This window comes from Pipistrellus hanaki, assembly GCF_964339955.1.
Source record: "Pipistrellus hanaki genome assembly, chromosome: 11".
Lineage (NCBI taxonomy): Eukaryota > Metazoa > Chordata > Mammalia > Chiroptera > Vespertilionidae > Pipistrellus > Pipistrellus hanaki.
Window position 1 is genome coordinate 42,005,501 of NC_140513.1, and position 21,762 is coordinate 42,027,262.

A 21,762-nucleotide genomic window follows, 5' to 3' on the forward strand; every position below is an offset into this window, starting at 1 on the left:
TGTTTCCCATCACACTGTTCCCTTCCCCAGGACTGAATTCGTGTGTGTGTGTGTGTGTGTGTGTTTAATTGAGATAGAATTGACTTAAAACATTAAGAAGCCTGGACTGAAATCCTAATCCAAATTTATTCCCGTAGAATGTTCAAGACTTTAGAGACACATCAGACCCTGTCTCTCTCTTCCTCCCCGCCACACCATGCAGGGCCAGGTGCGGTAAACACGGGTCACGTTTTAATCCCCTTAGAGACTTGGAACCAGGCATACATGCCTCGAAGGTGCTGTGGGTTCCATTCCAACCACGTATTTCTCCCACTTTACAGATGAGGAACTAGTCCTATGCACACGGCCTGGTTTTGGAATTTGTGTTAGCTCCTGGCAGGTATATTTGGGAATATTTGTTTAATGTTGAGTTTTCTGCCTTTTATGTTTTCAAAATACACATGGATGCAAGTCTGTTTGACAGTAGGGGAGTTGGTGAAAGACAAATGACATCCTAGTTTTTTACAGCCTTTTTTAAAAAAATATGTTTTTATTGATTTCAGAGAGGAAGGGAGAAGAAAAGAGAGAGAAACATCAATGATGAGAGGGAATTATTGATTGTCTGCCTCCCACACGTTGGATCCTGCCTGAAACCCCGGCATGTGCCCCTGACTAGACTCAAACCCGGGACCCTGTGGTCCACAGGCCAATGCTCTACCCACTGAGCCAATCCGGCCAGGGCTAGTTTACGGCCAGCCCCTGTGCCCTCTAAGATGACCTCCTCCTGGCTTGTGAATTCCAGCGGCTGCCTGGAAAGGTGCAGGGGCTCCGACCTCAGGTCAGATCAGCAGTAGGTGTATCCCTGATGCACTGGGAGGCCTTACTGCCAGAGGTCTTCCACACCGCCTGGCCTATGGGGTAGGTGAGCCCCTTGTGGAGTTCCTTTTTAAGTAGAGAGGATAAAACATCTATAATAATAAAAGGGTAATATGCTAATTAGACCAAACGAAGCCAAAGCTGGGGCTGCAAGGGAAGTCTGGGTCACTGGTGCCGGTGGCTGGAGGGAAGGAAGGCCCACTCTTGGATGAATTTCGTGCATCAGGCTTCTAGCTTATATGATAAAAAAAAAAAAAAAAAAAAGATGCATTAAAGGACCCTAGAAGAGTGTGAGGACAAACTCTAGGCGGGGGGGGGGGGGGGGGGGGGGGGGCGCACTGCATTATATATTTGACCCTGTGAAAGAGGAGACCTTTCTGAGACAAGGAGCAAGAAGGGAAAAGATGGTTTATGATGTTTATAAGTAAACATTGTTTATGAACTTTATGTATTTTAGAGGTAAACTACATGGTGACTGGTGACAGGACTGCTGGAATACAGTAAGGGAAACTGATGATTTTGAAGGTTTCTGGTCTGGATCATTGGGATGGGGTGGGTGAGTTGGGTGACGGCGCTGTCCCTGGGTTAGACCCGGCGGAGAAGTATTTGTTCCGTTGGAAGAAACGTGATGGCTTTGACTTGGGACAGTTGGTAGGATATTGTAAGTCCCAGTTGGTAATCCAAAGAGAAGTGCAGAGTAGGGAGATACTTTTTGAAGCCGTGTACATGGAGATGGGATTTGAAAGGGCAGTTGGGTTTTGCATCCAGAATGGAGGCGTGGGCTCCTGGTAGGCACCTGCTCTCAATAGCCAGGGGCTGCTCAGCAGAAGGAAGGCCACAAGGCTCCCCTCTTTAGGAGTGTATGTCTCATACCCCCTAGACCAGTGGTTGGCAAAGTCATTAGACAACAGAGCCAAATATCAACAGTACGACGATTGAAATTTCTTTTGAGAGCCAAATTTTTTAAACTTAAACTGTATAGGTAGGTACATTGTTATTAACTTAATTAGGGTACGTAGTATTTTGTGGAAGAGCCACACTCAAGGAGCCAAAGAGCCGCATGTGGCTCGAGAGCCGCAGTTTGCTGACCACTGCCCTAGGGCCTCGGACAGTGATTTTCAACCGGTGCGCCGCAAGAATTTTTAAAACCTGCAACACCTGACTCTTCAGTCAGGGGCACTGACCTCTTTTCCCTTTGATTGACAACAGCCCTAGCTGGTCTGGTTCAGTGAATAGTGTCAGCATGTGGACTAAATGGTATTGGGTTCAGTTCTGGTCAAGGGCATGTACCTGAGTTGCAGGCTTGATCCCCAGCCTGGTAGAGTGCGTGCAGAGGCAAACAATCAATGTGTCTTTTTCCCTCCCTTCCCCTCTCTCTAATAACCAATGGAAAAATAGCCTCAGGTGAGGATTAACCTAAAAAAAAAAAAAAAAAATGACAACAGCCAATACAACAATAGCTATTCAATGTGAATGAATTTGAAATTGTACCTATTTTATATCAGCTCGGCAAAAAAATGAAATTTTGGGTGTGACTTCGTTTGTGTGCCATGAGATTGAAGGGGTTGAAAATCGCTGCTGTACTGTACGAGTGGTTCTGGAATTCTCTCGCAGGCCTTCCTCCCAGGCTCATAACCAGGCCCCTCACCTGTGGCTGGTCAGGGAATCACACTTGGAGTGATGTCTGCTGTGGACTCAGAAGAGGCAATTGGCCACATTTGTTTGACTGCATATTTACAACCTATACGATTGAAAAGGGGGCTAAGAAAAATGTGGGGAATGTAGAAAAGATAAAAATAAAAAATAAAAAACAATGTGGCTGCATTATAGGAGACATTCAGGAAGGAACAGTAGAGGAGACAGGACAAAAGATAGGTTTTAGAGACGATGACTAGATACGATGTAGGGAAAGACGGAGTTTGGTGCTAGAGTTTCTAGTTTTGTAACTGAAGATTGACAGAAATACCTGCAACAAGTGCACTTAATTTATTACCTGTATATTACTATATACCTATTACATTATAGGTGTACACACCTAAGGACAGTTTTCCCAGGGAACCCTGTCAAAAAGTTGGATTTGTATTCAACTGTATTTATACTCTCTTTTCTTCCCCCAGTAGTTTGCTAGGTGCTGGAAGGGAGTTGAGAAAACTAAGCCACGGTGTCAGTAAGAAAAAGAAGAAAACGAAATGACCGGTTACAGCTGAGGACGATTCTGCGTGGGGCGCAGGCACAGGGAGGGGGAAAGACGCTCAGGTGGGCCGTGAGAGGCATCCCCGAGCGGGTATAAGTATGGCTGCTGCGGGGGAGCAATGGCTCCACGCCCCTGCTCCTCCAGGATGTTCCCATGCCGGGGCGGGCGGCGAGGCAGGTAAGGTAAGACCCGATGGTGGGGATGTCTGGCGCCCACTTAGGAACCTGCAGTCAGAAGTGCTTAAGATCTGACCGATGGGATGTAGCTCATAACTAGAGAGAAAAAACTCTGAATGGAGCGATTTAATCTCCTTGCAAGGGAGGAAGGACTGCGTGACCAAAAAAAGGACAAGCCAGGGAGGAAGCAGTTTTCTCAGCTAAACTAGTGAGAACCAGGTGAAGGTTGCTCAGCAAAAATGTCAGTGAAGGTGAGAAAATGGTATTACAGAGAGGTGAAAACCTTTAAGGAAACCATAATGCTTCTCTGTTTGCCACACTTGTTTATGTGTTTGTTTGTTTTTTGTTAATCCTCACCCAATATTTTCCCCATTGATTTTTAGAGAGTGTGGAAGGGAGAGGGAGAGACACATTGATTGGTTGCCTCCTGCAAGTTCCCTGACCACAGCCAGGGAACCTGCAACCAAGCTGTGTGCCCTTGACCAGAATCAAACCTGGGACCCTTTAGTCCGTGGGTTGATGCTCTATTGAGCAAAACTGGCTAAGGTGCCACATTTTCTCTCTCTTTTTTTAAATTTAAATTCTTTATTATTTAAAGTATTACTTTGTCTTCTTTTCCCCCCATTGACCTCTCCCCGGCCACTCCCACTCCCCTACTGTCTGTGTCCATTGGTTAGGCCGGTGGTCGGCAAACCCATTAGTCAACAAAGCCAAATATCAATAGTACAACGACTGGGATTTCTTTTGAGAGCCAAATTTTTAAATCTTAAAACTTCTTCTAACGTCATTTCTTCAAAATAGACTCGCCCAGGCCGTGGCATTTTGTGGAAGAGCCACACTCAAGGGACCAAAGAGCCGCATGTGGCTCACGAGCCGCAGTTTGCCGACCACGGGATTAGGCTCATATGCATGCATACAAGTCCTTTGGTTGATCTCTTACCCCTTCCCTCCCCTGCCTTTCCTCTGAGATTGGATGGTCTGTTCGATGCTTCTATGTCTCTGGACCTATTTTCATCAGTTTATGTTGTTCATTTTATTCCACAAATGAGTGGGATCATATGATATTTATCTTTCTCCAACTGGCTTATTTTGCTTAGCATAATGCTCTTCCAGATCCATCCATGCTGTTGCAAATGGTAGACATTCCTTCCTTTTTACAGCAGCATAGTATTCCATTGTGTAGATGTAGCACAGTTTTTTAATCCACTCATCTGCTGATGGGCACTTAGGCTGTTTCCAAATTTTAGCTATGGTGAATTGTGCTGCTGTGAACAAAGGGGTGCATATGTCCTTTATGATTGGTGTTTCTAGTTTGTTGGGCTACATTCCTAGGAGTGGGATTACTGTGTCAAATGGGAGTTCCGTTTTTAGTTTTTTGAGGAAACTCCATACTGTTCTCCGCATGGCTGCACCAGTCTGCATTCCCACCAGCAGTGCACGAGGGTTCCTTTTTCTCCACATCCTTGTAGGGCACCACATTCTTGACATAAGGCCAATGTTGCCTCTTGGAATCTGCTGACTAGAATACTCTGGTCTTTCCTGTATAAGTGATACCCATTATGTATCCTTTAGAATTTCCGGTTTTAGTGTTTTTTTTAAGTGAAAATCTTTTTTTTTTATTTTTAATGTCAGCTTTACCGAGGTATCTGTAATAATAAAAGCATAATATGCTAATTAGACCGGGCCACCTCCTGGACGAAGCCAGGGCTGCGAGGGAAGCCCGGGTCCCAGCTGCTGGAGGGAAGCCTGCAGTTGGGTGGGGGTTGGAGGGGTTTGGGGGCGAGAGAAGGCCTACTCATGCACGAATTTCGTGCACTGGGCCTCTAGTACAGTGTTTCCCAACCTTCTCTCATGATGAGAATCACCTGGTGGAGTTGTTAAAACACAGATTCCTGAATCCCAACTAAGAAGTGCTAAACTAGAATTTTTGAGAACATATAGGTAAAATTGCATACCTAACTTAGTGCTCTGTATATAACATCTGTCTTAGAGCACTAGTTAAGTATACAATTTTACCTATATGTTCCCAAAAATTCTAGTTTAGCACTTCTTAGTTGGGATTCAGGAATCTGTGTTTTAACAACTCCACCAGGTGATTCTCATCATGAGAGAAGGTTGGGAAACACTGCTCTAGTAACTGATAAAACTGTAAGACACCTGAAGGTTGTAAAGGTTGGATATTGGGTGTACACTGTGAAAGTGTTCCCCTCATCTAATTAACACATTCCCATCACAGAGTAAGAAAGAATCCTGATACTAACAAGCACACTGAGTGCAGACTCTTCCCAGATTATGAGAGATTATAATATTGCCTTTGGCAAATTTAGTGTTGTGTTTTTAAGCAACTCACATTTTATGGAGTCTTTCATTGACCTCCCTGCTTGTAGAAACAAGAACCTATTTCTTTTCACGGTTGCGTTTCATTTGTGTTAATACTTAATTGAACAATGCAGTTCCCGTAACGAGTGTAACCAGCACTGAAACGTTGGGGAACACAACTGCCTGTTGGCATGTTGAGTCCTGCATGCTGTGGGCAGGGTCTTCTGCGGGGGGCCAATTGGAGGAGGAGCCTTTGAACTTCTTCCTTCAGATTTAGTAACTGTCGCCTGTGCACCCTGGAAGTTTTCCTCTCCACGACCTGTTTCAGCTGAGAACGATTCTGAGGGGGTGCATGCCCGAGGATGTTCCCTGTATGGAGACACAAAGAGCCAGCTCCTGTGTGTGCCTCCCTGTGCAAATCGCTGGCCCTGTTTCTGTTGACCCGCCTCCTGGCGTCCCCACCTCTGCCCCCCTCCTCGTCCCACTCAGCCCGTGTTGATCTCAGTTGGGGATTCCCAGCAAAACTGCTAGTCCTGGCTTAGAAGCTACGGGAGCCATGTGAGGCCAATATAGTGCTAGGTGTGTTTGTTAGCAAAACCTGGTCTTTTCTGCCCTGTTCTCGTTTCTTTATGCTTTAACATTAGAGACTTCAATTTAAAGTTCATCGTGTAGCAGGTTGTGTTTGCAGCACATGTATAGCTCTTAGCTAACCAGGGCTCAAAGTTTTGTTTTGGATTTTCAGCTTTACTGGCTTGGTATTATTCAAAGCAGGATAGTCACACTTAAGAGTTATATATGCTACCGAAACCGGTTTGGCTCAGCAGTAGAGCGTCTGTCTGTGGACTGAAAGGTCCCGGGTTCGATTCCGGTCAAGGGCATGTACATTGGTTGCGGGCACATCCCCGGTAGGGGGTGTGCAAGAGGCAGCTGGTCGATGTTTCTCTCTCCCTTCCTCTCTGTAAAAAAAAAATCAATAAAATATATTTTTTTTAAAAAGTTATATATGCTTAGAGGCATCATACAGATACAAATTGAGCAAATCCAGATCGGAAGTTATTGTGCATTTCCAAGTTGGCTTCGCAACTTTAACTGGAGCCGGACACTCTACTGACACTAATAATATGTGTGTTTACCTGTATGTGTGCGTGCACACACACATCTGCATGTATTTCTGTATAGCTGAACCAAATACAGGTGTGTCTGTGTATATGGAGTTAAGTCCCCCCTCTTTCTCCTTCCCACAGGATACTCTACATCTCTCCAGTTGTCCTCTGTTTATTCTGGTTTCTAGACATAACATCTCTGGTCCACATGCTGCCTCATGACCTTCATTCAGTTTCAACTCCCACACCCTCTGGCCGTATTCTTTCACAACTCTTGCAGTTCAAATTCCTAAGAGAAGTGAACTTACTCAGTCAATCTCGCTCACTTCTGTTTACGCAGAGACCCTCAAGTCAGGCCCTGCACACGCCTGGAGCTATACTACCCTGGGAACAGGGGCCATTCTCAGTCCCGCCAGGTGAACCTGATAGAGAGGCAGGGCTGCCCAGGCAGCAGGCATTGTGGGCAGGGCAGTGTCCTTTAGATTGCAGGATGGTGCGAAAGCTAAGGGCTGCCATCACATGTGTGTGCACAGGCGTGTTTTATATACGTACAGGCGGGCCTCCCTTTGCACTATTCTGGTACGTGCAGATTTCCATTCCTGTGATAACAGCTGGAACCTTAGAACCCCAATCACAAATCCCAGTGACCCTACGTATTCCTTTTCTAGGGCTGCCATACAAAATACCACAGACTGGGATTAAACAACACATTTATTTTCTCCTATTTCTGGAAGGTGGGAGTCGGAGATGAAGGTGCTGGGATGAAGGATCTGAGGCCTCTCACCTTGGCTTATAGATGGCCGCCTTCTCCCTGTGTCTTCACAAGGTCCTCACTCTGTGCATCTGTGTCCTAATCGCCCCTCTGAGGACACCCGTCATCCTGGAGTAGGGCCCTCCCTGATTACCTCGTGTTAGCCTAATTCTTTAAAAGTCCTACCTCCAAATGGTCCTATTCTAAGGTACTGGGGGCTGGAACCTCAACATGTGGATTTTGGGGGGAGGGACAGGGACACAATTCAGCCCTTAACACCATGGCATCCTCCTTGTGAGTCATTGCATGAGATACAAACTTGGCTGCTGCTCTTCCGTCCACACATCACTGTGCGGGTCACACACACACATTGTGATCAGTGATCAGTGTCCGCACGCCTGTCAAAGTGAGCTGGTGATTAGTCACTGAGCATGTTGTTCGGTCCATGCACAAACAGTGAAGCATGGAGTGCTGATGTCCCCTGGTCTCCCAGGGACACACCCACAGCACTCTACAGAAACAGGTAATCAGGAGAGGGAATGGCTGCCAGAGGTGAAAGGGCATCCAAGAAACGAAGAGGCACAGTAAAAGGAAGCCAAGTTGGATGTGATTAGAAAAGTTGAAAAGGGCACCGTCAGAGTGAAAATAGGACAGGTCCTGCACTTAACCACAGCACACGCCATGTTTTAAAAGTCTGCTGAATGGAAAAAGCAAGCTAAAGTCGCTTCCATGTATTTTAGTTTAAATTGCACTAGAAAAGAAACATATAGCCACTTTGGGTCACATTTGAGCACTTATTTTGGATTGAAGACCATAATAAAAAAAATAATAATCTCAATCCATTTGCCATTTAATGTTCAGGCCACAGAGCTTCATTGCCACCTTGAAAGACAATGGTAATCATAAGGAACCTGGGCAGGAACCTCTACTGCTGGTCAAGGCTGGTTCCCTTGGTTCAGGAGTGGACAGGCTCGGTGACTGCGGGGCAGGTGGTGGTGCGGCCCCGGCAGAGGGTGCTGCTGTGAAGTGGGCACCCAGGTGCCAAGGGCTAGTCAGGCAGGTGGTTGTGAGGATCATGACGTATTTACTGCTGATAAGACAGCTGACAGCCCTAGAAAGAGCTCACGTGAAGAAAGCTGTGAGATGGCAGCCTGGCCTTAAAGAGAGACTTTAGTTAAAAAGCCAGAGAGAGGAACTGAGTGCGGGCAAACTTACTAACATAAATGGGAAATGGTTGTGAAGAAAACGAAGATCTTCCAGAGAAAGTGACACCAGCAAAAAAACAAACAAACCCAAAACTTTTAAAATTAAAAAGATATTTTACTACACTGAAATGGCAAAGGATACAATGTTGGAAGCTGATGCCTGGCAATTTGCCAAGGCATAGAGACGGTGTTCACTACCTATCACATTATTTAATAAGGAAAAGCCAAGTGCTTTCCCAGCACTCTTGATAAGCTTTTACCAAAAAGCACCAAACATTTTAATGCTCAGTGTTTCTAATGTTTTAGGATAACAAATATTTTACCATGTTTTCATTTTCCTATACATGTGTAACGGACAGTAAGAGCTTTTAATGTTTTCGTATGAATTTGTAAAGGCCACGGAACAATAATTTCCCCCTCTATTATTAAAATGGCTTTGTATGGTTTCAGTGTAGAGGGTAATTTTTATGGTCCCATATGTCCATGCAAAGCAAAGGTTTCACACCTGTGTATGTATCATTGCTGGATTGCCTTCTGAGATGTACCATATTATCTTCCCACTTGCATTATTCCCCTAACCCTGGCAAGCATAATTTAGCCTTTTCCTGATGGTTCAGTTGTCTTACGTGCTTCAAAGCAGATTAACATACTTGTTCAAGGTGTGGTTTATGCAGACAAACTTTCGGAGTTCAAACTCCAGCTGGCTCTGCAACTTCCTTGTGTGATTTGGGGTAAGAGGTTTCATCTCTCTGTGCCTCGGTTTTCATGTCTGTAAAGTGAGGAGAATAATAGTCCTATCTAGTAGGGTTGTTAGGGGTTTTAAGTGAGCAAATGTGCGGGAAGCACTGAGTGTGCCTGGGAGCGAAGTGAGTGATGTGGGTGAGCTGCTGCTGCTGGTGGTGAGGGTGAGGGTGAGGGTGGTAGAAGCGTTCACCATGCCTTGTGTCTTAAGATTTATTGACATTGAGGCTTTTTCTTTCTTCTTGAGGTAGACTCAAACTAGGATATTTTTTATTTCTGGGGTTGTTTTACTTATGTATTCTATTCCCTTGGGCTACTAATGGCCTGTTTTTCATCTGCCTCGGGCAGAACAAGCACTGCCCTGCCCGCTCATTTGAATTGGATGCTTTCAACTATGGGGGGTGCAATGCAAGACCAGGGAACCTGTCTAGTAGCGTGTCAGCCTGGACACAGGCTCCGTTCCTCATGGACGGCCTATCACAGGGAAGCTCAGAAGAGAACCGCTTTCTTTTTTTGGCTCAGGGACCTCCAGTTCACCATTTGGAATTATCTCCAAATGAGGCTATACTCGTGGTCATTCTGTTGTCTATTTCGAAAGCATTAGATTATTTTTTGCAAGTATTGAGATTGCACCACAGTCTGTTCCCTTCTTTTGGCTTTGGTGTGTGTGCGTGTGTATCCTATATAGTAAAAGGCTAATATGCAAATTGTCCCTTTGACCAGTAGTTCAGCCACAGGGCGGGACCAGCTGGCTGGCCAACCTCCTGCTTCCCCTCCCCCCAATGGGCCTTGATCGGGGGGGGGGGGGGGGGGGGGGGGGGGGGGGCTGGCTGGCTTGACTCCACCCATGCATGAATTCATACACCAGGCCTCTAGTGTGTGTGTGTGTGTGCGCGTGCGCGCGCGCATGCGAGAGAGAGAGAGAGAGAGAGAGAGAGAGAGAGAGAGAGGAACATCAATGATGAGAGAGAATCATTAATTGGCTGCCTCCTGCAGGCCCCACACTGGGGACCAAGCCTACAATCTGGGCATAAGTCCTGTGACCTCCTGGGTCATAGGTCAACCCTCAACCACTGAGCCATGCCCACATGTCTTCATGTACTGAGAATCCTGAAGTCCCGAGGTGGCCCAGGCCTGTCTGAGAAGCCCTGCTCAAGAGACAAGTAGGTGGAGTTCTGTCCGTGCTATGAGTTGATAGGAGGTGGATAAATGGTCTCAGGGTAAGAAGACAGGACTGCATTTCTTTGAAGTCCCCATTGTTTCCTAAGCCTCTCTGAGGCTCTCAGGTTCTGTCCGGTTCTTTACTTGAGTCCATCCAAGGGAGCAGGCGCCTCAGGCTGGCCTCATGTGAGAACAAAGGTGTCACTGGATTATTTGTGATGTGACTGGGTCTGCAGGTGGGATGTTTGGGGTGGCCGCTATCTGCTAGATCTGTAAGGCATTCTCTGAATACGGCATTTACTTAATGCTGCCCAAAAGATAGCGATCTTGTGGCTGAAATAATTTTTATCCTTCCTATGCCTTTCCCTCTTCCCAGCCCCAAACTGCTTTTATCTGACATGATGATGTACTAATTTGCCTCTACTCATTTGGCTGAGCCATGGCTCCCCTTTTCCATTTCCCCCTTTGGGTGTCCACATGCATCCATCTTCCTTATGCCACAGGACAGTGGTCAGCAAACTGCGGCTCTGTTGGCTGAATTTGCTGACCACTGCCATAGGGAAAGGAGACAGGCTGGGTCCATTTTTGTGAAGGTGATCTAAAGTTAAACAAGACGCTGAAAAGCTCACTGTACCAGACATCCCATCAAACTGGGACTCCATTCCTGCCTGGGCAGCACTGTCCGCTCCAGTTCAGTCCCCCACTCCGGGAGAGCTGGGAGTGCAGTTGGCATCTGCGTTAACTAGCAAATTGAGTGAGGAAATGAAAGTCTATTGAATTAAAATGTCATCAGTTTTAATTGTACTGCTGAGAAAAAGAAAAAAATACACACCAAAAAAAGTGTTTAGCCTTCAGCTTGACTTGTCTCTTTTTTAAAATATTTTCATTCAAATTAGAAATATATATAAATAAAGTTTATGAGCCCTGGCCAGGTGGGGCTCCATGGTTTGGGATGTTGCACCAACAGGGTTCAGGTTCGATTCCCAGGCCAGGGCACATCCTCAGGTTGCAGGTTTGATCCCTGGTCCGGGCACACACAGGAGGCAATCAGTTGATGTTTCTCTTTCACATCGATGTGTCCCTCCTTTTGTCTTTAAAATCAATTAAAAAAATAGAACATGAATTAAAAACGTTTATGGATAGTTATGTTCTATATACAAGTATTTTCTTATGTTGTGGCTATCTCCTTATGAACATTTGAGTGAATAGGGATTTTTGAAAAGGTTTCTAGTCATTGGCCAGAGCAAGACTGAACGTGCTACCTGTTGAAATACTATACGGTTTGAGTTTGGGAGGAACGCTAGCAAGATGTCACTGGTATTGTGTGTTCTGTGTTGAGGTGGCAGGATCATGTATGAGCCTGCAGTTGTTGGTTTCCCCCCCCCCCCTAATAATATTTAGAGAATTTGATTTCTTTCCAGGGACTTTTTTTTTATTGTTGTGGTAAAATACACATTAACATAAAACTTACTATTTTAACTATTCTAAGGGTGCATTTTAGTACGTTGTTGTACAACCATCACCACTGCCCACTCCAGAACTTTCTCATCATTCCAAACTGAAATTCTGTCCTCAATAATCAATAACTACATCCCTCCTCCGTTTAACCCTTGGTAACCACTGTTCTCCATTCTCATAGAAGTGCAATCAGACGTTTGCCCTTATATGTCCGATTTATTTCACCTCAGGGAATTTGATTTCATGCACCCTTTCGAACAGGTTGCTTTGGGGGATGGTAATCATCAAAACTTAGTAATTGTCCAAAACCGTGAGTCTGAAATTCTGTATCCAAGGGCTGCAGTCTTTATGAAACCTAGTGCCTACAATGATGCCATTTTGAGCAAGAATTCCATGTTCAATTTTTTTTTTGCTGTTTTTAAATATTCCTGTTATAAGAAAGTTTCTCATACACGAAATGTTAAATTTTCTGTAAAATTGCACTTTTGTTTTTGTTAATCCTCACCTGAGGATATTTTTTCCCCATTGATTTTTGTAGAGATGGAAGGAGAGGGGGAAAGAGAAACATGGATGTGAGAGACATCAATTGGTTGAGTTGGCTGGGAGGATAGACCCTGCCACCCAGACCCTTGACTGGAACTGAACCTAGGTCCCTTCGGTGCCTGGGCTGAAGCTCTAACCACTTTGCGCACCGGCCAGGGCAAAACCCCACCTTCTGTTGCTGCTGCTGCTGCAGTTGTGGTGGTTTTGAGGATCCTTACCTGTACTTACTGGCTTCTAGGGGTGTCCCAGGGGCTTGCGTGAAGTTTAAGCTCCCCAAATAATGGGGTCCAGTTTAGTGAAGTGTGAGTGGTCCCCAGGAAGTGCTGGTACTGACATGACCCAATTCTTTCATGCTCAACCCTCCACTCAAACCCCACCTCCACCCCCAGCAGCATCTAGCTCTCTGGAATCCCAGTTTGGAGAGTGGGCATCATTTTAAGCACTTGGTTTCATTAAGATGGCAGCCCTTCGGATTCAGAATTTCAGACCCACGGCTTTGGACAATGATTAAGTTTTGATGATTACCATCCGCCAGATGCAACCTATTCGAAAAGGATGCATGAAATCAAATTCCCTTCTAGAGCGAGAAAGGGAAACGTGTCCGTGGGCAGAAACGTGATGTTCCAGATCAGAGTGCAGCATCACAAGGCAGCCTCTCCCCATTTCCCAGCCTAAGCCCTCTCCCAGGCTTTGTCTCCCGCCCCCGCGCTGCCCCGTCCCTCTTCCCCGAGATGGTCTGCTCCGCCCAGAGGGCCGCGCCGCGCCGCGCTGCGAGTGGGCCGGGAGCCGCCGCGGGGGGCCGGGAGCCCCGGGAAACAATGCGCCCCCGGACCGGAGCCTGGCCTCCTCCCGGTCCCCGGGGACCTCGGGCTGCGCCGTGCACCGGGAGGTCGGGCATCACCGCGCCCCGGCACCCCGCGCGGGCCAAGAAGATCGGGAACCATGCCGGCTATCTGGACCGCCCGCCTCTCCCTAAAGGATGTGGTGTGTGTCCGGTGTCTGTCCGGTGACGGGGCCCGGCCGGACCCACGTGTGGAGGCCGAGCCCGGCGCTGCCATGTGCTCGGAGGCTGCAGAGCTGCTCCTGCACCGCCTCTGCCTCTCCCTCTCCGGCTCTTATCACAGCCTGCACGCCGCTTCCTCACCATCCAGCCGAAGAAGGAGCCCGTCTGCATCTCGTTCTTGCCCGGCCTGTATCAGGAAAAAAAAAAAAATGTATTCTTAAAAAAAAAAAAAAAGGGAAAAAATATTTCTTTTAAAAAGAAAGAGAAAGAAGGGAGGGAAAAGAGGTTGCCATCCAGTGGAGGGAAGAGTAAATTCCCAGCTTCATTCAGGAAAAAAACGCAGGCTGCAATATGCTTCCCTGTTTTCCCTTGGCTGGGCCTTTTTTCTTTCTTCTTCTTTTTTTTTAATCACCAGAAGGGTTTTTTCAGTGACATCCGGAGCCAGGAGGGTGCGTGCGCCTTTAAGGGGGAGAAGCGCCGCACCAAACTTCGCTATAGTTGTAGCTCGCCGCCCGCCCGCGGAGGGCAGGAAAGTGTTAATTTCTTATTTGTACACTTTTTTTCCCCCCCGACTTCCTTCCTATTCACTTCATTAAATCTAGAGGCAGTTTCGGCATGGGAGCCGTCTGTATGTTGAATTAGGGCTCTCTCGCACTCTTGCGCAACACGTCACCAGTCGGAAACTGGGGGTTTGCTTCTGTGATTTATTTCATTATTGTGCTGGTAAAAGGTTTGGGAGGGAAATCTTGCGGGGGTAGTGTACTTTAGCATTTGTGTAGCAAGTTTTCTTTTTTTGTGGGCGCGCCCCCCCCTCCCTTCCCTTAGCACTTGAGACAGTGGAGCCAGTGGAATAAGTAAATTTTTTTTTTAATTAAAGAACAGTTTGAAATGTCCAAGAATAATTTGACTTAACATGCAGGAGTAATCTTACTCCACTCTTTTTTTTTTTTTTTAAGTGCTAAAAGCACCGGGAAATATTTAAGAGAATTGATTTCCATTAGAACAAGACCCTTAGAAATCCCTCTACAACAAGCACTGCATATGGATGTGTTTGGGGTCTGGGGGGTGGGGGGTGGGGGGAATGTTTGTAGCTTGTCTGCATTCCTGCATAAAAGCCTTACTTTTAAAGGGAAGAATGGCAGTACTTTGTGTGTGTTTCCATGTGAATCCAAAAACCTAAATTTAATAAGAATCTGCATGTATTAGCAATGGTAATAAAAATTATTTTACTAGTTCTTTTTGTAGTTTAATTGGTTTTTGCTTTTTAGCTACTTAGGTTTAGAGATTTAACAGTCCAGCTATCTCTAGCTTATGCTTTGTTTCCTCCCCCCCCCCATTTTTTTTTTTTTTGCAAAGTTAAGGGGAGGGGGGAGAGAGTAGAAATATTCCTTCACAACTTCCCCCTCTTCGTTTAGCCCACCGAAAAGAAAAACAATGAAAAATTTTACAGCATGAAACTGAAAGTGAAGTGCCACAGTTGTTCAGGGTTTTTCTTTAAAGAACAGAATAACATATTTTATGAAAATATTTATACTTAAGAACATGCACATTGCTTTTACTGACATGCATTTAATGAAAAAGGAATTCCTTTATTAAGAAAAAAAAATCATCTTAGTCTGCTCCAAAACCATGCAGCTTGTTTTATGAAAAAAAACCTAAAAGGAGGTTTCAAATACAAAAAAGAAGCATACCTTGTTTTAATTTTTGAAAGTAAATTTGAATATTAATTTGTTTCCTTATCAGCTTAATTGTTAACATGCAAGTAAGAATCAGGAACTGCCTGAGCTAAAAGAGAAAAAAAAAAAATCTCTAATTCTGCTGCCTGAAATAATAAGAGGAGAAAAAAAAAATATGATAAGTAGTTGTCAATATTAAAACGGGCTGAAGGAGGAAGGTTTCGGGCCTTGTGTAGTAGGGAGAATGAAACAGCAGATTTGAGTATCCACAATCCTTTCAGTATTAAATTTTCAGTGAAATAAAATTACTTGTATATGAAAACATAGCCTTTCCCCAGCTCTCTTTTTTTTCCTGATCAGCTGATGAAGAGACTAGCAGCTCGCTGCTTTGCTGGCTTGTTAATTTTATCCCCACTAACTGTGATTTCCGATAGCCGGCCTGCTGATAGTGGTAAGGTAAATATCCTTTTTCGTTGCCGTCTTGAAGATTCAGTAGAACTACATCCCGGGCATGTGTAGGTGTGTAACACATCCAAAGCCGGTGGTGTTCTCCGTGTTTCTGTGTGCAACTGGGTGCTTGGGAGCAGTACCATTAACTGTTGACAGCCTTGCATGCTGTATTTATTATTAGCATGTTCAGCCTCCAAGATTTTCGGGGCAATTTCCTTTTCTTAATCTTCGCTTAGCTGCAATGTGTTTAGCTGTATAGTGGGTGTCCTGCTTTTAGGCAAATGAATATTAGTAAACGATGTGGGGCTTTTTTTTTTTGCTTTTTGCTTTTTTTTCCTCATAATTCATCAGATCTCGCCTTCTTCATAATGGTTATCTGAACGTTGTAGGATCGTGATAGAAATTGTCTTTTGATTATTAAGGCCTAGGCTCGGACTGTCCCTCAGGACTCTGTCTGTGTGCATGTTGCTTCTGTGGGTTTGCACATGGGAAGATGCATAGAAAACAGATTTTAAATGCCACAGGCATTTTTTTTTTTTTAACATGCCAGGTTGTTGTGTGTTCTGCACCAGGTTTTCTTCACAAAACCTTTCTTTTTCAGGAGGCATTGTACACAAGTGAAAGAAATTATGTCTGAGCTGTAATCACTCTTTATATTGATTGTTATACTCACATGATCATAAATATTAGCCATGTTTGGTGCTGTGGAGAAATGAAGGTAATTGCCTTATGATTAGAGCTCTTTCTGCTACGAGAAAGGATTGATTAGCATTTGCATACTGGAGGCAATATTGAGAGGCAGGAGGAACAAATAACATCAGTTATTTTGTGTGAGAAGGCAATCTTGAAATATAATTTAAAGGTTTTAAAAAATATTTTTCTTTCTGTGGTTAAATACTCTTATCTGTTGTGGTTTGGGTTTTTCTTTTTTTTTCTTTTTTCTTTTGTGTCCCACCCACCCCCACCTCTGTTTTTTTCTTAAGTTTTGAGATTTACTAGGGGGGAAAAAAAAGTTTAAACTTCTGGGTCTGTCACATGGATCTTTTAGCCATTTATGAACAGGTTTCTTTTATGCCTGGTTGTTTTTATAGCTATTTTATTATCTCTCTGCATTAGTGCTGCTGGCTCTGGTTTAAAGCAAGCGTTGGCAGGTAATTGGGGGAAAAAGAGTGTTTGTTGTTTGTGAGTGTGTGTGTTCTCCATCGGATGATTTAAGTGCGTTTACAAAGGAATGTGGCTTTGTACTTCTCCGTTTCCTTGTTTACGAATGGCTATGTTAGAACAAAAATCTGGATGCAATTTTGATTTATGTTGTGAATCATGCATAAATGGATGTAAAAATCTTTAAAAAAGAAATGGTCAATGCTTACATGATTGCAGGGATGTATTCTTAAGGAATTATTTTTTTTCTTTACTCATTCCCTCCCCCCCCCCTTTTTTTCTTTTTTCTTTTTTTTAATTATAACCTATCCTCTCTTATAGTGATGAGACAGTTAAGGTCTTTTTCTTCTATTGAGCCAAAATTTCAGTTGGATTCAGTTACCTTCAGACACCTGAATGTGCAAATCTTCTCATATTTGTCATAGCCTTCTTTGCTGTTAGTGTTTTCAGGCCTTCAACCGTTTTATTCAATATGGTGGTCTTCCCTTTTTCTTCCTACCCCACTGATTGCTGTTAACTATTATTTTTTGGTTAGTTTCATTTTATCCTAATGAATTCAAATTCTGTTTGTGTGTATGTATGTGTGTAGTATGTATGCGTTATCCTCTTGTCTTGAATTTTTCTCCTCCTTTCCCTTTCAACAGGCCATTGAAGACGGCAATTTGGAAGAAATGGAAGAGGAAGTACGGCTTAAGAAACGAAAAAGACGAAGAAACGTGGATAAAGATCCCGCCAAAGAAGATGTGGAAAAAGCTAAGAAGAGACGGGGTCGCCCTCCCGCAGAGAAGTTGTCACCAAACCCCCCCAAACTGACAAAGCAGATGAATGCTATCATCGATACTGTGATCAACTACAAAGACAGGTGAGTGTTTCTCCCCTTCCCCTTGGTCATCCTCACCGAGACCCTGGGCCCGGCCACGGCAGAGCAGGCGTTCCTGGGGTGTGCAGTGGGGCTGGTGCATCCTTCCTGCTTAGCGTTCTGTGGCTCTCGCTCAAAGGTCTGTTCAAGATGGCCACTACTGCTGTCTCGTCTGATGTTTGATGGCTGTTTGGAAACAGGAGTGTAGATTACAAAACCAAGAATACAGTCTGAACTGGAGAAGGATTCTTACGGATCTCTGAAATAACCATCAGGGATGTGGAAGGGTCGAAACCATAGAGGGAAATTATACTTGCGGGTTGAGTTGTTAGAAAAAGAATGGTCCTGGCATATTTAACGTAAATATTTCATGTTAAGACTCTGTTTATAACCAAACAGGTGCTTCATCGAAGTTACCTCTCCTCCTTTCCTCCCAACATTTCTGGACTGTCTTGTCTGACCACTCGCTTGAGCTATCTTCTTCTCCCCACTAATGCTATGTAGACAGCATATGGGAAAAAGTTTGCCTCTTTTTCTTGGAACTTTTGAATGTGCATTTTGAGAAATCTGTCCTGGATACCCTCCCAACACCATTTTAAACAACGAACAATTATTTGAAAACCAAAGCAGAGGTGCTTGAGGGTATCAGCCCGCTACAGTGGATAAATCTAGTTAGGCTACATTCTGGTGAGTTGATTTGGTGTCCACTTGATCATCATGTGATGCAGTTTTAATGGGACGATCACATCTCATTACTATGAAAAAAATTGATAGGAAACAAAACAAACATTTTATTTCTCTAAATTGCATATGGTATTGATCATTTTTAGTTATATATATATATATATATATATAAATTTTTTAAATTTTATTTTTACATTAACTAGTGTTGCTCTGTATTTCTGGAAGTGTTTAAAATGAAGAACTAAGTTGTGATCTTAGTTTTTCATTGTGACTTTAGCGAATGTGTTATTCTAGGGAGAGAATGTCATTTTAAAGATTAAATAGTCACAAAAGCAAGAAACTTTCAAACATGGGGTCTTATTGTTAAGTTTTTATTATTTACTATATATTGTTATTTTTTTTCAGAAGTGGTGACGAGTGAGTGAGTGGGAGGAGGTGTGTGTGAAGGGTCAGAATAACTTGCCCTTTTACCGACCAGGTCTTGTTGGTCCCCTGCTTCCTAGTTTTACTATCCGCCCTGCCCCCCCCCCCCCTTTTTTTTTTTCTCCAGAATTCTGAAGTAGCCGTAGGGGACAGCCCTGTTATATTGGGTCTGGGTGAGCTACTTATTGACACGGGAATGACAGCAATTCAGGGAGGAAAATTTGGCCAGATGTCCATTCTTTTACTACGTGAACAGCAAACTTCCTTATAAACCAAGAGTCAGTAACTCTGTCAAGTTTCTCTTTACCCCCAGCCCTATGGGTAGGTTTGCATCCAGGAAACTGGCTTGGACTGTGACGCCTTATTTTATTAGCCCCTGGTTTAAAGAACAAAAATAGAGAAAGTCACTCTGCATATACTTCTAACTCTTCTTGCCCTTTGTGTCTCTGACCAGGTGTGCCTGGGTCTCTGACAGGTATCTGGTCATTACCTGTTGTGAGTGAGGGTCAGGCTGCTGTAGTGCTGAGAACAGCCAAGGAAGTCCTGGGTGGCCAGGCCTCATATTCCCGGGATGGCTATCTCCTGCTTCATGGCATGAAAGAGGTGACCAGCCAGTGAACCACAGATGGTTTTATTTCATATTTCACATAGTTGGGTGTTGTTTTTTTTTTAAATAAAACTTTAGAGGTGGAGGTGGTTGTTCTACCCTCATTTTGAAAAACCTAAATATCTGGCAGCAATCTACCCAACTTGCCCTCCGGCCGCAGCTGCTCAGGGTGAGGAAGTGGCTGCCTCCTCTGCTGGCCGTCTGTCTGTCCTGTTCTGGTTTGTCACAGTCCCCGTCACGTCACGCACGGTCCCTCCTCCAGGAGGAGTGCACGTTTCCGTGCAGCACCAAGCTTCTCCCACCTGGCCCCCTCCGCTCCTCTCTGTCCCCTGCTGGCTCCACAGCCTTCGGAGTGTGACTTAGGGATGTCCATGGCTGTGGGATGACCGCTTTCCTAGAAGCCACCCTGAGAGGCATAGGTCAGGCCACTTAAAGGTCAGCTAGGCAGAGTGCGGCCGTTGAGAGCACCAGCTCCTGTCCTGTTTCATATCTAAACAGATAAAAGTGAGGGCCAGTTGGATTTAAAACCTAAATGTAAAAGGTAAAAAACAAAAAAGATAAATTGAGAAAATGATTTTCAGATTTGACTACATCAACATTTAGAACTTGTAGAGATTTTTAAAAACAGTCTGCAAGATATGTGTTTTCACCATGTACAAAAGGATAATATTTACAACAAATTAAGACTGCTCTGTGGCTCAATAAGAAAGATAAGAGCATTCTGATTTAACTACGTGTGTTTGAATCCTAACTCTAGCATTTCCTGGGGTTGGGGGTGAGCAATTTACTTATCCTCCCGGAGCCTCACTTTTCTTATCCACAAAATGGAATAATTACTCACCTGTCTCTGGAGGTGTTAGAGGATTTGATGAGTGAATACAGCTCAAGGCTTTTGGACAGTTTAATAAGGAATCATTAGCCTTTCAGACTGTGTAGAAGGAGCCACGGGGGTGAGTGGGGCTCGGCGCACAACAAAGTCAGTGTCCTTGCTGACAGGTTTTCCATCTTTTTCTTTCCAGAAAACACACTTTTTGGGGGATTGGCTATTGAGCAGGCTTTCAGTTGTGTGGTAGTGGAAGGAGAGTTACATACTTCAGCATGCAGACATTGAATAGTCCCCCCAAAACCTCCTCTGGTTTTATTTATTTTACCTTTCCTTTGAAAAGTACCCCCCTAAGGTCGATTCTGTTAGCTCCCACATTTTAGGCACATACTGGGGAATATGCATGAAATGTCCCACCACTGCGTGTTTCATATACATTTCATGTCAATAACCCTCTAGAAAAAGCACTTACTCTATTTATACTTTTTTTTTTTTTTATTTCTCTTACCAAACTTGGTGTTCAAGTAGGAGGCGCTCAAATTAGGAGGGCTGTAATTAGATATGTTGTCATATTTTTGGTTGGATTTAGAACACGCTGCTGGGAAACGTACCTCTCTCTCCGTGTGTTCAGATTTTTGCATCCTTAAAGTCAGCTTCTAATATAGTAACTCAGCCTGCCCGGGAAGGAAGCACCACCTGTGCTAACCTGCCTCCCGTCACCCCGGTCCGTGTGAGAGCTCCCTGAGGGGTGCAGAGTAGCAGTGTAGTAGGCAGGACCTGCCATCTATATTTAATTGATATGTAAGAACTCATTATCTCTTATGAGACAGTTTCTCACTGCCGCCCCCGCCCCCCAACGTTCTTCCATGATTCTGGGACAGATGAATCTTCTTGTAAATAAAGGACCAGGATGATGTACGCATCTGTTGGTTGCCTTTGTTTCCGGCACCAGGTCTCATTTTAAAAGGTCACCCCAAAGAGCCAATGCTGTGGGGTTCATCTTTCTGCAGTGGTTGCTGTTGAGGTAGCGCTGGTCTGCTGCTCCCGGTTCCCACCGCCCCACCGTTTATTTCCCCAAACAGAAACCTCTGTCCAGTAGTGTCAGAAGACTTTGCTCTCACTTGTTTTAGCATGTTTTGTTTTCTGTTTATATAGGAGACTTTTAAAACCATATTCTCAGTTTATGTGATATTTCTCCTAAGACTATTTCTTTTCTTTTTTTTGTTAAGACTATTTTTTTGAAAATGAATTCAACCTGATTTGCACCTGTACCCTGTAGGCATTGTCCCCAGGCTGAGATGTAGAACATGATGCTGAAGAGTAGGGTCTGGTAGGACTATTCCAAGTCTAGAGCCATGGTTTCTCGTGTTGACCTGAGAAAAGAGAGATTCCTAGAGCGATTTTTTTTTTAATATACTTTATTGATTTTTTTTTTTTTACAGAGAGGAAGAGAGAGAAGGATAGAGAGTTAGAAACATCGACGAAAGAGAAACATCGATCAGCTGCCTCTTGCACACCCCCTACTGGGGATGTGCCCGCAGCCAATGTACATGCCCTTGACCGGAATCGA

The 21,762-nt window shown here is 44.4% G+C and overlaps 1 protein-coding gene across 5 annotated transcripts in view; it reads left to right on the forward strand.

Moving 5' to 3' along the window:
* The window catches only part of SMARCA2 (SWI/SNF related BAF chromatin remodeling complex subunit ATPase 2), a 164,445-nt gene that overhangs the window by 121,618 nt on the left and 21,065 nt on the right, over positions 1 to 21,762 (forward strand). For 4 of the 5 annotated variants that reach the window (XM_084899466.1, XM_084899469.1, XM_084899468.1 and 1 more), the window contains exon 28: positions 17,441 to 17,658. In XM_084899466.1, coding sequence (XP_084755592.1) covers positions 17,441 to 17,658 — 218 coding nt within the window. Of the gene's footprint in view, positions 1 to 14,217; positions 14,233 to 15,545; positions 15,642 to 17,440; positions 17,659 to 21,762 lie in introns of those variants that run through there. The other variant, XM_084899470.1, reaches the window with a different exon arrangement.